The 19749-nt window shown below is 40.2% G+C and overlaps 2 protein-coding genes across 2 annotated transcripts in view; one reads left to right on the forward strand and one right to left on the reverse strand.

The window, feature by feature from the left end:
- The window catches only part of GTF2F2 (general transcription factor IIF subunit 2), a 458542-nt gene that overhangs the window by 241635 nt on the left and 197158 nt on the right, over nucleotides 1-19749 (reverse strand). The window lies entirely within an intron of this gene.
- KCTD4 (potassium channel tetramerization domain containing 4) lies at nucleotides 15097-16813 on the forward strand. Its single transcript, XM_073614165.1, has one exon. It carries the CDS (start codon nucleotides 15512-15514, stop codon nucleotides 16283-16285), a length of 774 nt encoding a protein of 257 aa, XP_073470266.1. The 5' UTR covers nucleotides 15097-15511; the 3' UTR covers nucleotides 16286-16813.

The raw sequence follows: 19749 nt of genomic DNA on the forward strand, positions 1-19749 counted from the left end.
ACTAACACGGTTTTATCTCCGACATCATGTGTCATGAACATTAAGTGTATAGAAAGAACAATGTCAAATTTCCAGGGTTTGTTTAGTTAAACTTATTTGTACTGGGAAGAGAGTTATTAAAAAAATGCTGAGTATTTCAAAACTCTGTGCAGCATTGTCCAGTCAAAACAATAAAAAAACATGCTATGGAATATATACATGGAATTCAGCTCACAAAATGTTTGCCTTTAGTTCTAACAATAATTACTATAATAAATATGTTAGAAAAATCTAAGGGGCAAATCATTAAATTTAGTGCCAGAATAATAAAATAAAAAAATTGGCAACAGTAAATTAAACTCCAAGTTATTGTATCCACTATCCTAAACTGATACCAATATATAAATGCACAAAATAAATACCTCTGCCACAGAGAATGAGTATGGTTCTTAGCACATAAGCTTAGTTTAATCTTCTATAGTAAATACTTATTTCAAGACAGTCAGTTATAGTAACTTTTTGGATGCATGTGACCATAATAGAGAGTGAAAAGGTAAAGTAGAAAAAAACAAACTAGTGCCCCTTTGCCCAATATCCCTTGCTGATTACGAAGAGTTTTTTTTTTTTTTTATCATTTAGGTCTATCTTTTTTAAAGAAACCTTGTCATCAGACTGTTCATCTCAACAAAAATCGTCTCATTATATGTGCATTTAACATACCCTATGCATGTTATTTAATCTGTAAAAGACTTCCTTGTGTAGACATCCAAAAGCTCTAAGACTGCTGCTGGGCACCATCCTGGATGTGATGTTAGCAGCCCAGAGCTGTCAGTCAAGTGAAACTATAATTTTTCCCCTTCATCGCAGCTATATAAATGGTTATGTCGGGAAGGTGAGGGAAGGAAATGCTGGGTCAGCATGGAGTTTGTTGTGACAAGATCAGCTGTCAAGACGAAGCAGTGATGTCAGAGTTGGGCGGGACCGAGCAGCTATCAAACACCAGCCAAATGACTGGGCTGCTTACAAAAGGGGGCGGAGCCACATACACGTAGCGACCCACCCAGTAATCATCCCCTTGGCTGGTGTTTAATAGCTTCTCGGTCCCGCCCACCCCCGACATCACCGCTTCATTTCGTCAGCCGATTTTCTCACTGCAAGTAGTTATATTACCTGGCAGTTTCACACACACTGAGCGGCTCTCTAAACCACTATTTGCTGCATGTGAAACTGTTTCACATGCAGCAGGTTACACACAGAGGCAGCCGGGGGGCGGGGGTGTGTGAGGGGGGCTGTCATTTCTAGGACAAGGTCTGTACCGCCATGGGAAATCCCTGCCTAGTAATGCTTTTGTGAAAGTTAACAGGCTACTGTGGGGAAACTACTGAGCTAAGAGGATGAAAGACATATTCAGGGAAGGTGGGAAATTAGCAAAAAGAACATGTAAAAAAGTTTTTGCCCGGAGTTCTGCTTTAACGGTACTGGGTCATATTAAATTAATAGAAAGTATTTCTGAATAACTTAAAAATTAACAGATCTTTATTAATACGAGATATAAAAAAAATTACAATTCATATTAAAAATAGTCGAATAGAATTCTTTGCAATGTACTCAAGTTGGAATCACCAGATCAGTAAGTGAAGATGATAAAAACCCAACGCGTTTCAAAATAGTTTTTCTTCTTCATGGAGGCATATACATTAAAGAAAGGAGATTACTTTCTTTAACCACTTGAGGTCTGGGCCATAGCCGAATGACGGCTACAGAGCGGACCTCAATTTCCGGGAGGCCGTCATGGGACGTGCTCCCCTGTGCACGTGCAGGGCGCGCTGTGTGCGCGCTGTGATCACCGAGTCACGGAGACTCGGATAATCACAGAGGGGTCCCGGCCCCTTACCATGTGATCAGCTGTCAGCCAATGACAGCTGATCACATGATGTAAACAAAACCTCGGCGATCGGTTTCGTTTTTTCCTCACGCTGACAGCGTGAGGAGGAAAAAAAAGCAGATCACCGGCTTATGTCAAAGGGACATCGGTCCCGAAGAGGAAGGAGGCACAGATGCCTCATCTGTGCCAACAAGTGCCATCTGTCATTGCCACCTGCCAGTGCCCACAAGTGCCACCCATCAATGCCCACAAGTGCCACCTATCAATGCCCACCAGTGGTGCCAATCAGTGCCACCTAGCAGTGCTGCCATCAATCAGTACCCAATCAGTGCCCATCTGCCACCCATCAGTGCCCATCACTGCCACCTACCGGTGCCCATCAGTGCTGCCTCATCAGCCTACATCAACGAAGGAGAAAAATTACCTGTTTGCAAAATTTTATAACAAAATATAAAAAAATATATAATTTTTTAAAAAAAAAATTCTGTCTTTTTCAATTTTTTCAACAAAAACTAAAAGCCGCAGAGGTGATCAAATACCACCAAAAGAAAGCTCTATTTCATTTGGGTACAGTGTTGTATGACCGTGCAATTGTCATTCAAAGTGCGACAGTGCTAAAAGCTGAAAATTGGTCTGGGCAGGAGGGGGGTTTAAGTGCCCAGTAAGCAAGTGGTTAAAAAGCTATGAGTACATCTTGAAAGAAGAACCAAGGTTAAAAGATTGGCTGCATTTGTCCTCTGGGGTCAGGTAATTCACAGCGAGCAGGATGTTGGTATGTATACTAAAACTAAAATATCTATGTAATGCCATTAACTTTTGAATTGGTTTTGTTGCACAATCTGCAAGGGTAACAGGGTATCGTTTAAAGTGGCATACATGTAGTGTTACACCACCTACATATTTTTGCCATACGTATGGACATCACACAATTGTGATCTGTACGCTATCCATTTAGATCAGTGTATGGGAAAAAAACATCAGTAGAGAAGGAGGTCTATCCCAAGGACGCCAAGAGTCCTTGGGATAGACAATTAGGGGTGCTGAAATTAATCGCAGCATCGCGATTCAGGTGTCCCTGATGTGGCATCGATGCTGCGACCGGAATAATCGATTGGCGGGTGACATCATCCCGACTTGCCCGCCCCTCCTGGGAGAGCGATCCAATCATATAGCTGTTAAAATAACTGTCTTAATAAATCCCATTTTACAATCAATTAAGTGTCTCACTGTATGTGCTTTTAAAAAAATATGTAGCTTCATACTGCATTTCTCAGAGTGTGTACACGCCGCTCATGTGACTGCCCGACCCACCTCTCTCCTCTCACATCTCTCCTGGCATCAGCGGGGAATCCTCAGCCCCGTCCGCTGACTGTAGATATCAGATCAGAAGAGAGGTGGGCTGGGATGAGAATTCCCCACTGACGTAAGAGGCGGACCGGGCAGACACATGAGCAGCGTGTACACACTAACAAATGCAGTATGAAGCTACATATTTTTTAAAAAGCACATACAGTGAGACACTTCATGGATTGTAACACGGGATGTATTAAGACAGATATTTTAACAGCAGTAGAGTACATAAGAGTCTGTACTCTTACACCTCGTTTCCACATTCCACTGTGTTAACTCCTAGTGTGCTGGAATGTGCAAACAGGAAAGCCCAGGGGCACTGTTAGCACAGAGACAGTACAGTGAACTTCACAAGGCTGTTTGTTAGCTGTGGATTCTATTATTATTATTATTCAGGATTTATATAGCGCCAACAGTTTACGCAGCGCTTTACAATATAAAAGGGAGACAATACAGTTATAATACAATACAATATGATTAAGAGGGCCCTGCTCAGAAGAGCTTACAATCTAATAATAATTCTATCCCTCCTGACCTCCCAGCAGCAGTGTGTGTGAATGCCTGTACTCTGTAGTGCACCAGATTAGTACACTTTTTAAATGAGTGAGATTATTTTTAATGTAAAGCAGAGTTCCACTTGTTATTTGTTTATTAAAAGTCAGCAGCATCAAAAAAGTGTAGCTGCTGACTTTTAATAAAAAGGCACTCGCCTGTCCCACGGTCCAGCAATGTGGCCGCCCAAACCCTCCGTCCTCTCCCCCGCCTGTCCGTGGTGCTGGCAATACTACTGTGGGCATCCGGCTGTGACAGCTTGCAGCTTCACAGCAGGGCGCGCATGTCTCACTGAGCTGTCCTGAATGGGCAGGCAATCTTCTGGGACCTGTGACGTGTCCCAGAAGATTGCAGGGAGGGATGGTCCACCTAGGCAGCCTGAGCGAAAGTGGGAGCAAGTACCTGCTAAAACTAGGTACCCGCCCCCCCCCTCCCAAAAAAAATGACATGCCAGTCGTGGTATGTAATGTGGTCAAGACTCCTTAAAGCGCAAGTTTCACTTTTGGGTGAAAATCCACTTTAATAAAATATGATTATACAGAAAGCACCCTGGATTCCAGGAGGAGACCATCTCCCCCCCAAACTCTGCCATGTACACAGTACGGTGGATCCTCTACCTCTGATATTCCTCACCTGTAGGACTCCATGATAACCATCTTAACATCCTCCCTTTGATTCTTTCAGCCATCAGTTCCCCCTCACCACCACCATTTTTATCTTTGAACTCTTCCATCCTTCTGTTCCTATCCATGGATTCCTCCATCTCCATCCCCAGACTCTTTCATCCTTCTGTTCCTGTCTCCAGACCCCTCTGGCTTTCCATTCTCCACCCATGGATTCCTTCATCCCCATCCCTTTCAATCCTTCATTTCCTATCTCCAAACTCCTCCGGCCTTCCATTCTCTATCCATGGATTCCTCCATCCCCAGACTCTTCCATCCGTCCTCTCTTATTCATGGATTCTACCATCCTTCAGTTCCTACCTCTCCCTCATATCCTGGACTCTTCCATGTCCTTGTCCTGCTATATGCAGGGAGTGTCTTTTTTTATTTATTTTTTTTAAAGCAGATAAAATTTTAAAAATTTAGTTCTTCTAAATGCCTGAATTAATTTTGATGGAAACCATCGTCAGTAATCATGTTGCATCCCAGAATCGAATCATAAACCAGATAAACGTAATCAAATCGAATTGTGAGACCAGTGAAGATGCGCACCTCTAATATATATATATATATATATACACACACACACACACACACACACACACAGTGTGATTCTGTACTTGCCAAATATGCTGCAAAAATCTCCGCTAAGTCTGGATCTGCATCCATTTAAACTGTGGGCAGCTGAAGCTGATGCCTGTTCACTTCCTGGATTTACACAGACACACGGAGGTACACCTCCAGCTCTGCAGCCCTGTAGCTCCCATTGGCCCTCTTATGACTCATCCCCCTTCCCTTCCTGGCAAACTCTCATGAGAAAGAGAGAGAGCGCTGTGCATGATGTCATAGGCCTATGCTAATGACCATAAAAAGGAAGTGGGCTGCATATTTACTGGCAAAAAAAAATTATTTTACTATCCAAAGTTAAAACAACAAAGGCAAAAGATTTAATAGATGAAAAAATGACTGAAAGTCCGCTTTAACCTGGTAACCTGTAAAAGCTTTGAAAGCATTGCTTATTTTTAGATACTGTAGTTTGGCGTCATTGCATGAGCGAATGCAATTTTAAAGCCACCTACTGTAAAACGATCTTTTAAGTTTTACCAAAAAGTTGGGTATTATATTTTGTTTGTGTGCAGTAAAATGAATTTAAATGTCTTTTCTTCTGAAAATTTGAGTTTGATGAACTGCTGCGCAAATATTGTGAGACATAAAAGATTGCAGCAACAACCGTTTTATTCTCCCAGGCCTATGATTAAAAATTTATAGTGTTTGAGGATTTTTTGTGTTCGAGTAATTTTGTAGCAAAAAAATGCAAATTTTTATATGTATGAGAGAAATGTCAAAATTCACCCAAACTGGAAGTAGCTAAAATGCAAAATGCCAAATTATTTTTAAAAAGTACTTTCATAAATGAAGAAATTACAAACAAATGCATGCATCTACTTAAATGGTTATTTAACTATTAAACTAAACAGTGACAAGGAAATGCTACAGAAGGCATGTTTCAAGCTTTCTTATTATTTACAAAGTAAATGAAACTTTTTGACATGTCCTTAAATGTGAGAACAAAGGAACACACAAATCATCCATTACTTATACAATAATGCAATGATGATGCAAGTCTGCCACAGTCAGAATTGTTTTTTCCCTTTAATAAATATGCTGTGTGCAGTTCCAAGGTTTTATTTGCAAACCGAAACTAAATTGACAAATACAGACAAGTACACAATGGTAGGGAGAACCATGTAATTGTTAAGCTTTCTGACATAACAGTTCTTAGCCACTTGAACACGTAAATCACCAGCAGGGAGGTGAGAAGTAAGCAACACAAGCAAATAGAAATGGTGAGAAAAATTACCTTAGGAGAGAATGGAAATATGTAAATTTGAAGACCAGTAAACAAGTCAACATTTGTGGGGAAAATATATTATCTTATATGTACTGTACCAAACCAGATTTTCATGTACAATTCAGATTTCCAAGTTAAAGAAATATATATATATATATATATATATATATATATATATATATATATATATATATATATATATATATATATATATATATACATACATAAATACACACACACTCACACAGCAGCTCACAAAAGTGAGTACACCCCTCACATTCTTGTAAATATCTTATATCTTTTTCATGTGACAACACTAAAGAAATTACACTTTGCTACAATGTAAAGTAGTGAGTGTACAGCTTGTATAACAGTGTAAATTTGCTGTCCCCTCAAAATAACTCAATATACAGCCATTACTGTCTAAACCGCTGGTAACAAAAGTGAGTACACCCCTAAGTGAAAATGTCCAAATTGGGCCCAATTAGCCATTTTCCTTCCCCAATGTCATGTGACTCGCTAGTGTTACAAGGTCTCAGATGTGAATGGGAAGCAGGTGTATTAAATTTGGTGTTATCGCTCTCAATCTCTCATACTGGTCACTGGAAGTTCAACATGGCACCTCATGGCAAAGAACTCTGAGGATCTGAAAAAAAGAATTGTTGCTCTACATAAAGATGGCCTAGGCTATAAGAAGATTGCCAAGACCCTGAAACTGAGCTGCAGCACGATGGCCAGGACCATACAGCGGTTTAACAGGACAGGTTCCACTCAGAACAGGCCTTGCCATGGTTGACCAAAGAAGTTAAGTGCACGTGCTCAGCGTCATATCCAGAGGCTGTCTTTGGGAAAATAGACACATGAGTAGGGCCGAAACAACTAATCGATTATGAAAATAGTCAACTATTTTCATAATCGATTAATCGGCCAGCCGATTAGTTGGCCTGCATACAGAATGCATTATTTGTTTACATAAGAAAATACAGTGCAGCACACATACAGCTCAGTACACCGTCCATACATGTCAGTAAGTGCCTGAGAACTTGTGAATGTGTGAGGAGCAAAGCCTCATGGGACATGTAGTCCTGGGCAGAAAGTGAGTGGTTCTAAAAGGCAGAAGTTTTTTTTTTTTTTACCTTACTATAGGGGCGCTATATATTATACTGTATGAAAATTCCTTTGACCAAGAAGTTTTCTATCCTGCTCCTTAGTTTTCAACCACAGTGATGGGAAAATTCAAACATTCAAAAATCGAACAAACGTTCTTAAAATTAATTTTTTTTTTTGAAGGAAGATATTGTTTTTGTATGGACGGCATAAGTGACAGCAAGCGCAGGTAGCTTTTATCACCTGCCTATGACAAAGGGTCTGTCATACATATTATATTACAGTTCTAGCTGAAAAACAGACTTTAATTTTTTTTTTCTTTACATTTTTGCCAGATTCAACCACTAATAGTATATACAGTATATCTCTTCTGTCTGTTATTCTCAGAGTGGATTACAGATTTTACTCCCTAACCATATAGTTATTTATATTTACCACTAGGGTTATTATCCGATTAATCAAAACAATAAATCGGCCAACTAATTGATTATGAAAATAATCTTTAGTTGCAGCCCTACATATGAATGCTTCCAGCATTGCTGCAGAGGTTGAAGGGATGGGGGGGTCAGCCTGTCAGTGCTCAGACCATACACCGCACACTAAATCAAATTGGTCTGCATGGCTTTCGTCCCAGAAGGAAGCCTCTTCTAAAGATGATGCACAAGAAAGCCTGAAAACAGTTTGCTGAAGACAAGCAGACTAAGGAAAATGATTATTGGAACCATGTCCTGTGGTCTGATGAGACCAAGATAAACTTATTTGTTCAGTTATTGTTAAGCATGTGTGGCAGCAACCAGGTGAGGAGTACAAAGACAAGTTTGTCTTGCCTACAGTCAAGCATGGTGGTGGGAGTGTCATGGTCTGGGGCTGCATGGGTGCTGCCCGCACTGGGGAGCAACAGTTTATTGAGGGGACCATGAATGCCAACATGTACCGTGACATAATGAAGCAGAGCATGATCCCTTCCCTTAGGAGACTGGGCCACAGGGCAGTATTCCAACATGATAACGACCCCAAACACACCTCCAAGATGACCACCGCCTTGCTAAAGAAGCTGAGGGTAAAGGTGATGGGACTGGCCAAGCATGTCTCCAGACCTAAATCCTATTGAGCATTTGTGGGGCATTCTCAAACGGAATGTGGAGGAGCACAAGGTCTCCAACATCCACCACCTCCGTGATGACGTCATGGAGGAGTGGAAAAGGACCCAAGTGGCAACCTGTGAAGCTCTGTTGAACTCCAAGCCCAAGAGGGTTAAGGCAGTGCTGGAAAATAATGGTCACACAAAACATTGGGCCCAATGTCCAAATTGGGCCCAAACTTTGGGCCCAATTTGGACATTTTCACTTAGGGGTGTACTCACTTTTGTTGCCAGCGGTTTAGACATTAACGCAGAGGTCTCAAACTGGCTGCCCTCCAGCTGTTGCAAAACTACAAGTCCCATCATGCCTTTGCCTGTGGGATTCATGCTTGTAACTGTCAGCCTTGCAATGCCTCATGGGACTTGTAGTTTTGCAACAGCTGGAGGGCCACCAGTTTGAGACCCCTGCATTAATGGCTGTGTGTTGAGTTATTTTGAGGGGACAGCAAATGTACATTGTTATACAAGCTGTACATTTATTCACAAGTGGTTGTAAACCCTTTTGTGTGACATTTACCTATAGGTAAGCCTAGAATAAGGCTTACCTATAGGTAGTGGAAATATCACCTAAACGTGCGCCGTTTAGGGTATACTTCACTTGTAGTGCACCAATGTCATCATCGGCGCATGCGCTGTGAAGGAACGGACCACCGTGTCATTTCTTCCCCCAGTGTGTACCGTGACTGACGGCTCCCGCACGCATGCTTTTGCTTTTAATTTGCAGGCCTTGCGGGGAGCAAAAGAGAACGTAAAACCCATCAGGGTTTTTACTTTCTCTTTCAGTGTTGTCACATAAAATATTTACAAAAATGTGGAGGGGTGTACTCACTTTTGTGAGATACTGTATATACACACACACACGTATATTACCAAAGGTATTGGGATGCCTGCTTTTACACGCACATGAACTATAATGGCATCCCAGTCTTAGTCCATAGGGTTCAATATTGAGTTGACCCACCCTTTGCAACTATAACACCTTCAACTCATCAGGGAAGGCTGTCCACAAGGTTTAGGAGTGTGTCTATGGGAATGTTTGACCATTCTTTCAGAAGCGCATTTGTGAGGTCAGGCACTGATGTGGATGAAAAGGCCTGTCTCGCAGTCTCCACTCTAATTCATCCCAAAGGTGTTCTATCGGGTTGAGGTCAGGACTCTGTGCAGGTCAGTCAAGTTCTTCCACCCCATACTTGCTCATCCATGTCTTTATGGACCTTGCTTTGTTCCGTTGCTACAGGACTACAACGTTCCAACATAGCCTCATAACTTTAGCAGTATATGATGGAATTTCTAAATTGAAGCTGCCTTCCACTAGTTGAAGCTGTTATAGCTGCAAAGGGTGGACCAACTCAATATTGAACCCTACGGACTAAGACTAGTTCATGTGCGTGTAAAGGCAAGTGGCCCAATACTTTTGGTAAAATAGTGTGTGTATATATATATATAGGAAATGGATATTCTAAACCTGTTCTCCATTGACTGCTGGCCTGTATTATAATGTAATTTAATATCAAACATATATCAGCAGTCACAACTGTGCTGAAAATACGTACGCTTACTTGCCTATCCTGTTCAAGTTTTTCCTTCATACTCATTCTAACGTCCAGGATACAATTAGTTAGAAAAAAAGTTATTTTTAATTTTCATTTCTTTGAAGTAGCCACCAGTAAACCTGTAATTCAAATTAAGAAAGCGAGTGTCTACATGTAACATACTACATGAGGACCAAGTGGATAGTTGGGCCAGCATATCCCCCCCCCCTTTCCAGTTTCATAAATCAGACCTGTGATATATTACAATAAGACAAATAAAATTGGTTGATATGGGCAATATCTCCACTTAACCTCTGTTGCAGCTGTCATAAATGATTTCTATTAGCGTGCTTAGATCAGTGCACAGTGTATTGTCTTCTCTTCTCAACTGCTTGAAGTGAATCCACTAAACACTAATGTGATTCTATATGGTCAAATCCTGCAAGCTTTAACAAATCAATTCTGACATGATATTTAAATTTAATTTCTTTTCACACACAATGCTACAATGAAAATAACTACTCCATACTAAATAAATGCTGAGATTCTGTGTAATTCTAGCATTTCACCCGCCAGCCTGGAACCAAATAAAATAACATGGACAAATAGACTGGGGGTGCACAAAAGGAGGACTATCAGTGAATGAACACTGAGATGTTGCTGGCTGCCATAGCAACAGGTACTGAACTTGTCTGTGAGACATTAAACTTCCCTTTTTAGTTACATTTAATAAGAATGATCTTCAAACTGGCTACATAGATTTGATTTTGTATCTGAGCAAGAATAACATTTTCGAAGATTTATAGTCCTAATTGATAGTTTTAACAAAATTATGGGTGTCACGAGATTTCATGTTGCCAAGAGAAAATGATTTAACTTAAACCTACCACTAAGCATAAGCTTTCATCTTCCACTAAGGAATACATGTGTAACATCAAACACAAAATTCTCTGATAACTCTTACCGTGCGAGTCACCTAAATTTTAAATATTAGAGGAAAGGACAACTTTAAAACAGCCCCTCGAGTAATTGCACTTTATATTAAAAAAAAAAAAAAATGGTAAAAACCTAGCAATGTTTTTTCTTCAAAAGAAGCATTTCTTCAAAAGAAAAGGGCAAAAAAAAAAAAATTTACAAATGATTCTTCTGGTCTATATCCCTTTAAAAAGACTGACCAGGCATTTTAAGAAATTTTTTCATTTACAAATTTTAAAAAAAATGGTTTTAATAAGAATGCATGCTACTGGCACATTGGGTGATAAACCACGCATTCACACACCATACTGTACATGTGTTGGTGTGCTGTGGTGCCATTTATTTTGAACGGCACCCCAACAAACCTGCACAATGCACCATTCATGCAGAGCTGCCACAATTCCCCTGAACACGGAGAACTGCCAGATGCAGTTTCTTGATACCGAGGTAAATTTGCAGTGAAAATGAATTAGACTGCCTTAAAGTAGCATGTGCCTGCGTTTACACATTAGAGAGATTTGAAGCCAGCCTCAGACATAGTTTAGGAGGGACATCAATGGCTGAAAAGGAGCTACTTTCTGTGCAGTCTCTTCCACAAAATTATACAAATTGCATGTGTGAATATAAATATATATATATCTCTATATATATATATATAATTTATTATTTATACACACACACAGTTGTGCTCATAAGTTTACATACCCTGGCAGAATTTATGATTTCTTGGCCATTTTTCAGAGAACATGAATCACAACAGAAAAACTTTTCTTTCACTCATGGTTAGTGTTTGGCTGAAGCCATTTATTATCAAACAACTGTGTTTACTCTTTTTAAATCATAATCACAACAGAAACTACCCAAATGACCCTGATCAAAAGTTTACATACCCCAGTTCTTAATACTGTGCATTGCCCCCTTTAACATCAATGACAGCTTGAAGTCTTTTGTGGTATTTGTGGATGAGGCTCTTTATCTTCTCAGATGGTAAAGCTGTCCATTGCTCTTGGCAAAAAGCCTCCAGTTCCTGGAAATTCTTGGGCTGTCTTGCATGAACTGCACGTTTGAGATCTCCCCAGAGTGGTTTAGTGATATTGAGGTCAGGAGACTGAGATGGCCACTCCAGAACCTTCACTTTATTCTGCTGTAGCCAATGACAGGTCGACTTGACTATGTGTTTTGGATCATTGTCATGTTGGAATGTCCAAGTACATCCCATGCGCAGCTTCCTGGCTAATGAATGCAAATGTTCCTCCAGTATTTTTGGATAACATACTGCATTCATCTTGCCATCAATTTTGACCAAATTTCCTGTGCCTTTGCAGCTCACACATCCCCAAAACATCAGCGATTCACCTCTGTGTTTCACAGTAGGAATGTTGTACCTTTCATCATAGGCTCTCCAAATGCAGTGTTTATGGTTGTGGCCAAAAAGCAAAATTTTGGTCTCATCACTCCAAATGACTTTGTGCTAGAAGATTTGAGGCTTGAAACGTCAGTGCAGCGCTGGATGAGGTATTGCAAGGGGTCTGTCGAGTCTAGAAACTCATTGACCTTTTATACACACACACTAATTACAAGCAAACAGATCACAGGCGAGGATGGTTACCTTTAATAGCCATTCAAACCCCTTTGTGTCCACTTGTGTGCATGTTATGAGGCCAAAATCACCAGGGTATGTAAACTTTTGATCAGGGTCATTTGGGTAGTTTGTTGCCATTTTGATTTAAGAGGAGTAAACACAGTTGATTGATAATAAATGACTTCAGCCAAACACTAACCATAAGTGAAAGAAATGTTTTTGTGTTATCATTCATATTTTCTAAAAAAGAAATCATAAATTATGCTAGGGTATGTAAACTTATGAGCACAACTGTAGAATAAATAAGATGTGTATAAGAGCGTGGGGAAATGCCCTTTTTCCCAAAGACACTTTCACTTTGCCATAAATGGACAAGGTCTCTTACAATTTTGCTTGTTGGCATAGGTAACATTTTTGCAATACTATCCTTCTCAGAGCTTCCAATTGAAGATTTATGCAGTCTGACCTCTACATACACACACACACTATATATATTGTGGCAGGTCGAGCCAATGCCACTGTTTGAAATGTTGGTCTGGGCCAGGTTTTCTGGAAAGCAAGTGCACTAATGATGCAGATGTGTGCTGCATACATGTTAGAGACTGAGTTAGAGGTCAGTGGCCCCACCTTCCCGACAGGGTCAGCCTACATTACATTATTAATGACACCCCCAAACCTGTTCACAGATCGCAGTGCAAACTGTGAACTCGCACAGGAATCGGATTGCATAGGTGAGAACACCCATGCAATCCGATTCTAGTGCAGGGAAACACACGTCCCTGCACTTTCTTCTGTGCGAATCTAATGCGAGTTCAGCCATACAACTGTATGGCTGAACTCGCATCTCACAGACATCACCGCAGGTGCGAATCACATACAACGTCTATGATCGCACTAGTGTGAAACTGGACTCCGTGTGTGAAGGGAGCTGTGGTGTAAATCACACCAAACTGTCCAGTTCAGGACAGACATGGGCCTGAGCCTGTGAGTATGTAGCAGCTGGGAGCTGCAGGAGAAACAGTCAAGCCGACAAAAGGTACAGTGTTTTGTGCACGGGCACAGGGGCTGTGTGTTTGATGGTTGGGAGGACCAAGGCATGAGGCCTGAACGGTGAAGCTGCAAAGAGAGTCACAAGGCTGAATTTTATGTCTTGTTGCATTGATGATAAGAACCCCCTGTGTGGGAAACTATTCAAGTGTGAACTTTTGCTTTGCTTCAAATAAAAGTGGGCAGAAAGGGCCCTGAAAGGTACACATGGCATGGCGTAAACACACTGTTTGGAGCTACAAATTCCCCATCTTGTTACTAACGAAATAGATAGATATATATATATATATATATATAGATATATATATATATATATATATATATATATATACACACACATTTTTCTAATGCATTTCTATTTTAAACTGAATAGGCTGTTATATAAATTAAAGATTCACATACACTTTCATTTTGCAACCCCTGAACTTTTTAAAAAGCACATGTACAGAGGTTACCACTGTACCACTACTAAGCTATTTGTAAAAAAAAATGCTAATTATTAGGCGGTCTTTGGGTTCCATGCTTTGTTTCACTGACCAAGAACTAGTATGCTATTAGGTAATGTTACAGCAAAATCAAAACTTTTGATTTGCATACTTGTCACTGACACAACTATTAAGCCTAGATTCACCCGTTGTGCGATGTGGGAACCAGCGCAATTACAGCGCTGGTTATCGCATTTCTCCTGCAGGCAGTTCACACTGCCCTCTGCAAACGGGTGAAAATACATTGTTAATGACACCCCCAGATGGGTTCACAGATCACTGTGCGAACTGTGAATTTGCACAGGAATCGGATAGCATAGGTGAGAACACTCATGCGATCCGATTTCAGTACGGGAGGAAAAAAAGTACCTGTACTTTTTTTTCTGCGAATCGAATGCGAGTTCAGCCATACAACTGTATGGCTAAACTCGCATCGCACAGACATCCCATGTGATCGCCACCTGCAGTGCGGGTGCGAATCACATGCGATGTCTGAGATCACATATATGTGAACCTAGGCTGAAGCTAAGCCACCATTGTTACCTATAACCAATTACTTTAAGACGACCAGGACTGCAGTACAAGGAGCAAAACCTTTTTACTCTATGAGCTGTAAGCTCAAATTACTTGATTTAAAAAAAACAAGTGACCAAAAAATCTTGTGTACAAATAAAAGGATATGCTGTCCAAGAACAGCTAAGGTGCCAAAAAATGCTCTTAGCTCACATTGATCATACTGTGCAGCCCTTTTCTCAGCTTTCTGAGCATATGCCCACAGTCTCCAATTTGTGTCTTTTCATCTACTGTAAACAAGAGACTGAAATCTATAAACATATGTCATGGTGCAAATACAAAATTACACCCACGCATATGTCAAACACTTGTGAGCATGCAACTCTTCAAATCAAGCTAAAGCTACTTGTAGCTTTACAGTTGCTACAGGACTACAACGTTCCAACATAGCCTCATAACTTTAGCAGTATATGATGGAATGGCTAAAGTGAAGCTGCCTTCCACTAACTGAAATACATTGGAATCTATGGGAAAGCTTTACAAGTTCCCGTTTCTGTAACTGGTTACGTTTTCTTTAACAAAAAAAAAAAAAGAGGGGGGGAGTCCACACTGAGCATGTTTCCCTTACACAGTTAAATGCAAATGCTCCTTTTCCAAGCTATATTACTGGTATCTTGCCGTTTGCATAGCTCATACGCCACCTACTGCAAAAGAGAGCTGACAGCTCATGCAATGCTGGCAGCATTTTCATTCCATCATCGTGGCAGAACTGAATACGACTCTATTATTTTTCTTTGAAACCAAACAAGAGCAGGGCCAGCTTGCTCTTGCAACACACTGTTGCTCAGAATGGAGCGCAGAACCAACAGACGGGAGAAGGAGTGTGATGACAAATGCCACAATTCAGAGGACGGAGAGCAGAGCTTAAAATGCAAGACGGCTCTTGTCACACTAAATGTTGGCGGATATCTATATATCACACAAAAGCAGACCTTGTGCAAGTACCCAGACTCTTACCTTGAGGGAGTTGTGAACAGGAAAATTTTCTGCCCCATTGACGCAGATGGACACTACTTCATAGACAGGGATGGGCTACTGTTTAGGCATGTGCTAAACTTTCTCCGGAACGGGGAACTCTTGTTACCTGAAGGTTTCCAAGAAAACCAGCTTCTGGTACAGGAGGCTGACTTTTTCAAGCTGAAAGCACTAAATGAAGCTGTGAAGTCCAGGTGGGAGAAGGAACAGCAGGCAGCCAGGGAGACCACTTTCCTCGAAATAACAGATAATCATGACCGGTCTCAGGGGCTGCGCATTTTCTGCAATGCCCCCGACTTCATATCCAAAATCAAAGCTCGGATTGTCCTAGTTTCAAAAAGTAGGCTGGATGGTTTTCCTGAAGAGTTCTGCATTTCCTCTACTGTTATTCAGTTTAAATATTTCATCAAGTCGGAAAACGGGACACGGCTGGTGCTCAAGGAAGACAACACCTTCGTCTGCACCTTAGAAACACTCAAGTTTGAAGCCATCATGATGGCACTGAAATGTGGCTTCAGGCTGCTGACAAGCCTAGACTGCTCTAAAGGGTCAATTGTGCAAAGTGATGCCCTTCATTTTATCAAGTAAACGCTCTATCACTAAACAAAAGGGAGTAGAGCGTGCAGCCAAGCTTCATTAAACGGCAGCAGCAGTCTGGCAAGACAAAACGTAACTATCTAGCAAAAGGAGACCTGCTGCCAATTAATTTACAAGAGATCAGGGTATGTACACTTTACCTAAAAACCAAGCAAGATCTTCTCATTCTCTTCCAGCACTGAAATATCTTCCTTATGCACGAGTCATAGACTCGTACTGCAAAGAACATGGCCACTGTACAGATAAGTGTTAAATTATCTGTCATTACCTTCTGTCATTCACCCAGACAGTGTTGCTGAAATGTTTTGTGTACTTAACTGAGTAAGAGCTGCACAATTTTTTTTTTTTTTTGGTTGAGCTACACTCAGTGTCTCTCTGGATATCGAGCGTTTCAGCTTCAGCACATTAAACAGGATTTGGTTGAAACCATTTTTCCCTCCCCAGCTACAATTAGTAGTATTAGTTAACACCATATATGTTTGACAAATCGAATAATGAACATATATTGTATTTAAAGGATGATTGCTTTCCAAAGCTTATTTTTTTTAAAATGCCATTGTTAAAATGCGATTTTTTTTTTTGTAGAGAGAGAATTAATTTAAAGAAATTATTTTCTGTGCATGAATTTTTCAGGGACTGAGAATGTAATTACTCCACTGTATATTTACACAAAGCCAGTAAAAGGTTACTTAAGGTAAGCAATAGCAGGTTTTAGCATGAAGTATTGGATGTAGAAGGGACAACTGCATTATGATTGCTTGGAATACAGACTGGAAATTCCAAAGGTAATTAATTTTATCAGCTATTACTATAAGACATTGAACCATAGCTCTGGAGCCACTGTAGAAAGTCCCAATGTGTCACATCACGTGAGGCTATTCCAGATTTATAACTCCTAGAGATATTATAGAGGACTGTTGTATACTCAATGAGGGTTATGTAACAAATACTAACCACCTTTATTTTATTTAATTCATACATGCAACATTAATTTCTATTAACCTCCGTTTATGGTTAAAGAAACAAGTAGTCATACATATAGAGGCGTGCAGTAAATATCAGCTTTTAACTAAGATAAATGGTAAGAATACCAAAGGAAAAAATGTTGGAAAATATGAGTAGCATAGTCTAAAAAAGGGCATGCCCAAAAATATTCTGCAAAACAGAATTAGATGAATGGGCTTTCAAGCAGAGATAATATCAAGGACATTACCATCTTTAACACAAAGGCTTACTTTGTGGTGATGTTAAAAGACAGAGAAAAGAAACAATCAATGCTGTAGGCAGTATTTATTTGTTATAATGCTTCATGGACCTCGAGGCTATACCGGCCCCTACACTTCTGAGAAGACATGCCGCAAAATTTTGAAGTGTGTGCTCATTCAGCAAAAAAAAAAAAAAATTGAGAGGCAGGAACCGATGTTTACAAGGCCATTCGAGAGCTCCTCCACACCGAGCCTTGTGTTTATAGACTTGGCTTTGTCAACCTTAATCATTTTGAGGGGTGTCCACATACTTTTGGCCATATAGTGTATTCCAAGTAGAAGTATTTTATTTTACCAGTTATCCAGAGTAGTCTATGATTTACCTTGGGAGCCATTTGGTGTGACCGCAGTTTCCCCTTCACAAGAGGCATTAGTCAAAAAAGTACATTCAACAACCTTTACAGATGTATAAGCCTTAGCCCATCCAAAAAAAAAAAATGTAAAAACAACATTTGCAACTGTGTGTATGTAAAAGTTGCCATATTTGTAAAAAAATGTAGATATTTCGCATGTATTACTTTACTGTGTAGGTTATGCCTTTCTGCAGCTTCCTTCTGAGCCATCACTATATGTTTAATTACTGGAGGTGGTGGAATCAAATAAGTGCAAGAGTTTTCGCACTGCAAGAAAGGGTTGGCATTTTCATATTATACTTCCCTCGGTTTAAGGGCCTCTGGGGTGCTTTTAATGCTCCACAGGAATATGCAAGCATCTGAGGAAGCCTGTTTTAACTTTGCTAGTTTAGGGACATATACAGCATGTCTGGCAGGTATACTTTAAAGTGAACCTTTGCTTTCCCCATGCAGTTTCCGTTTCATGCTGGACTAACAAGCTGCACAACATATGTTTATTTTGTTTTCCCCATAGTTTTGTTCAGCTGTCAGAAGCAAAAAGCAGAGTAAACCAGTAAAACATCAAAGTTGTAAACTTACATAGGGCTACTGTCCTTTGCAAGGTGTCAGAGCAATCAACTGCCCAGGAAAAGCACTGTCACATGGGAAAAGGGGAACCTAGCCAATACCTAGAAGCAGCAGATATTTTTTCCACTACTGGTGGCTGGACAGAAGAGTGGCAAGAGGGCTATAAGAAGTGAACCTGTGCTGCTGGTCAGGCACAACGAAAGTGAACCTGTTGCTTTCCCCTCATGGGCACAGGTTTCAGCAACACTTTAAATGTCATACAGTCTTTATAAGAATTATCCAAGTTAACAGATATTTCTTTAGCATGATCAGCCCTGCGTTGAGGGAAAAAAAAAAAAAAAACATACTTTATGCTTGCTGACAGAAGTTCTTTTTTTTTTTTTTTTTTAACTGTAGACACATTACCTTAATATGTACGCAAAAAGATATTGCGCTGAGTGTATATAAAATATTGACTCAAATAATCAGTGACAAAACAGCAGCACTCACACATATGTACACATCATAAACTAAAAATTCAAACAACATGTTACGCTGTCAAACAAACATATTTACATAAAGTGCACAAAAGTCCATCACTTAGAATAAAAGTGAAAGAAAAGGAAAAACTAATGGTCCGAAATTCCAACTATAAATCCATAAAGTGAACTTGAAAAGGTGTCGATCCAATATTCAATCAGTACAATCACCCCGTGTTCCCCACAGGATAGATAGGGCAAATATATCTGCTTACCAGATATTAAGACCTCCCAAGGTCTATATGGGCATAAGTGAGCCTTCACCCCTCACTACGGTATAGCCGCCTTAGTTGTTCAGCCTACTTGATTGGATTCCAAAGATACAGGTGTGCTCATAAGTTTACATACCCTGGCAGAATTTATGATTTCTTGGTCATTTTTCAGAGAATATGAATGAGAACACAAAAACTTTTCTTTCACTCATGGTTAGTGTTTGGCTGAAGCCATTTTTTATAAATCAACTGTGTTTACTCTTTTTAAATCATAATCACAACAGAAATTATCCAAATGACCCTGATCAAAAGTTTACATACCCTGGTGATTTTGTCCTGATAACATGCACAAAAGTAGACACAGATGAGAATGGCTATTAAAGGTAACCATCCTCACCTGTGATCGGTTTGCTTGTAATTAGTGTGTGTGTAAAAAAGGTCAATGAGTTTCTGGACTCCTGACAGACCCTTGCATCTTTTATCCAGTGCTGCACTGATGTTTCTGGATTTTGAGTCATGGGGAAAGCAAAAGAATTGTCA

This window comes from Aquarana catesbeiana, linkage group LG02, assembly GCF_042186555.1.
Source record: "Aquarana catesbeiana isolate 2022-GZ linkage group LG02, ASM4218655v1, whole genome shotgun sequence".
NCBI lineage: Eukaryota > Metazoa > Chordata > Amphibia > Anura > Ranidae > Aquarana > Aquarana catesbeiana.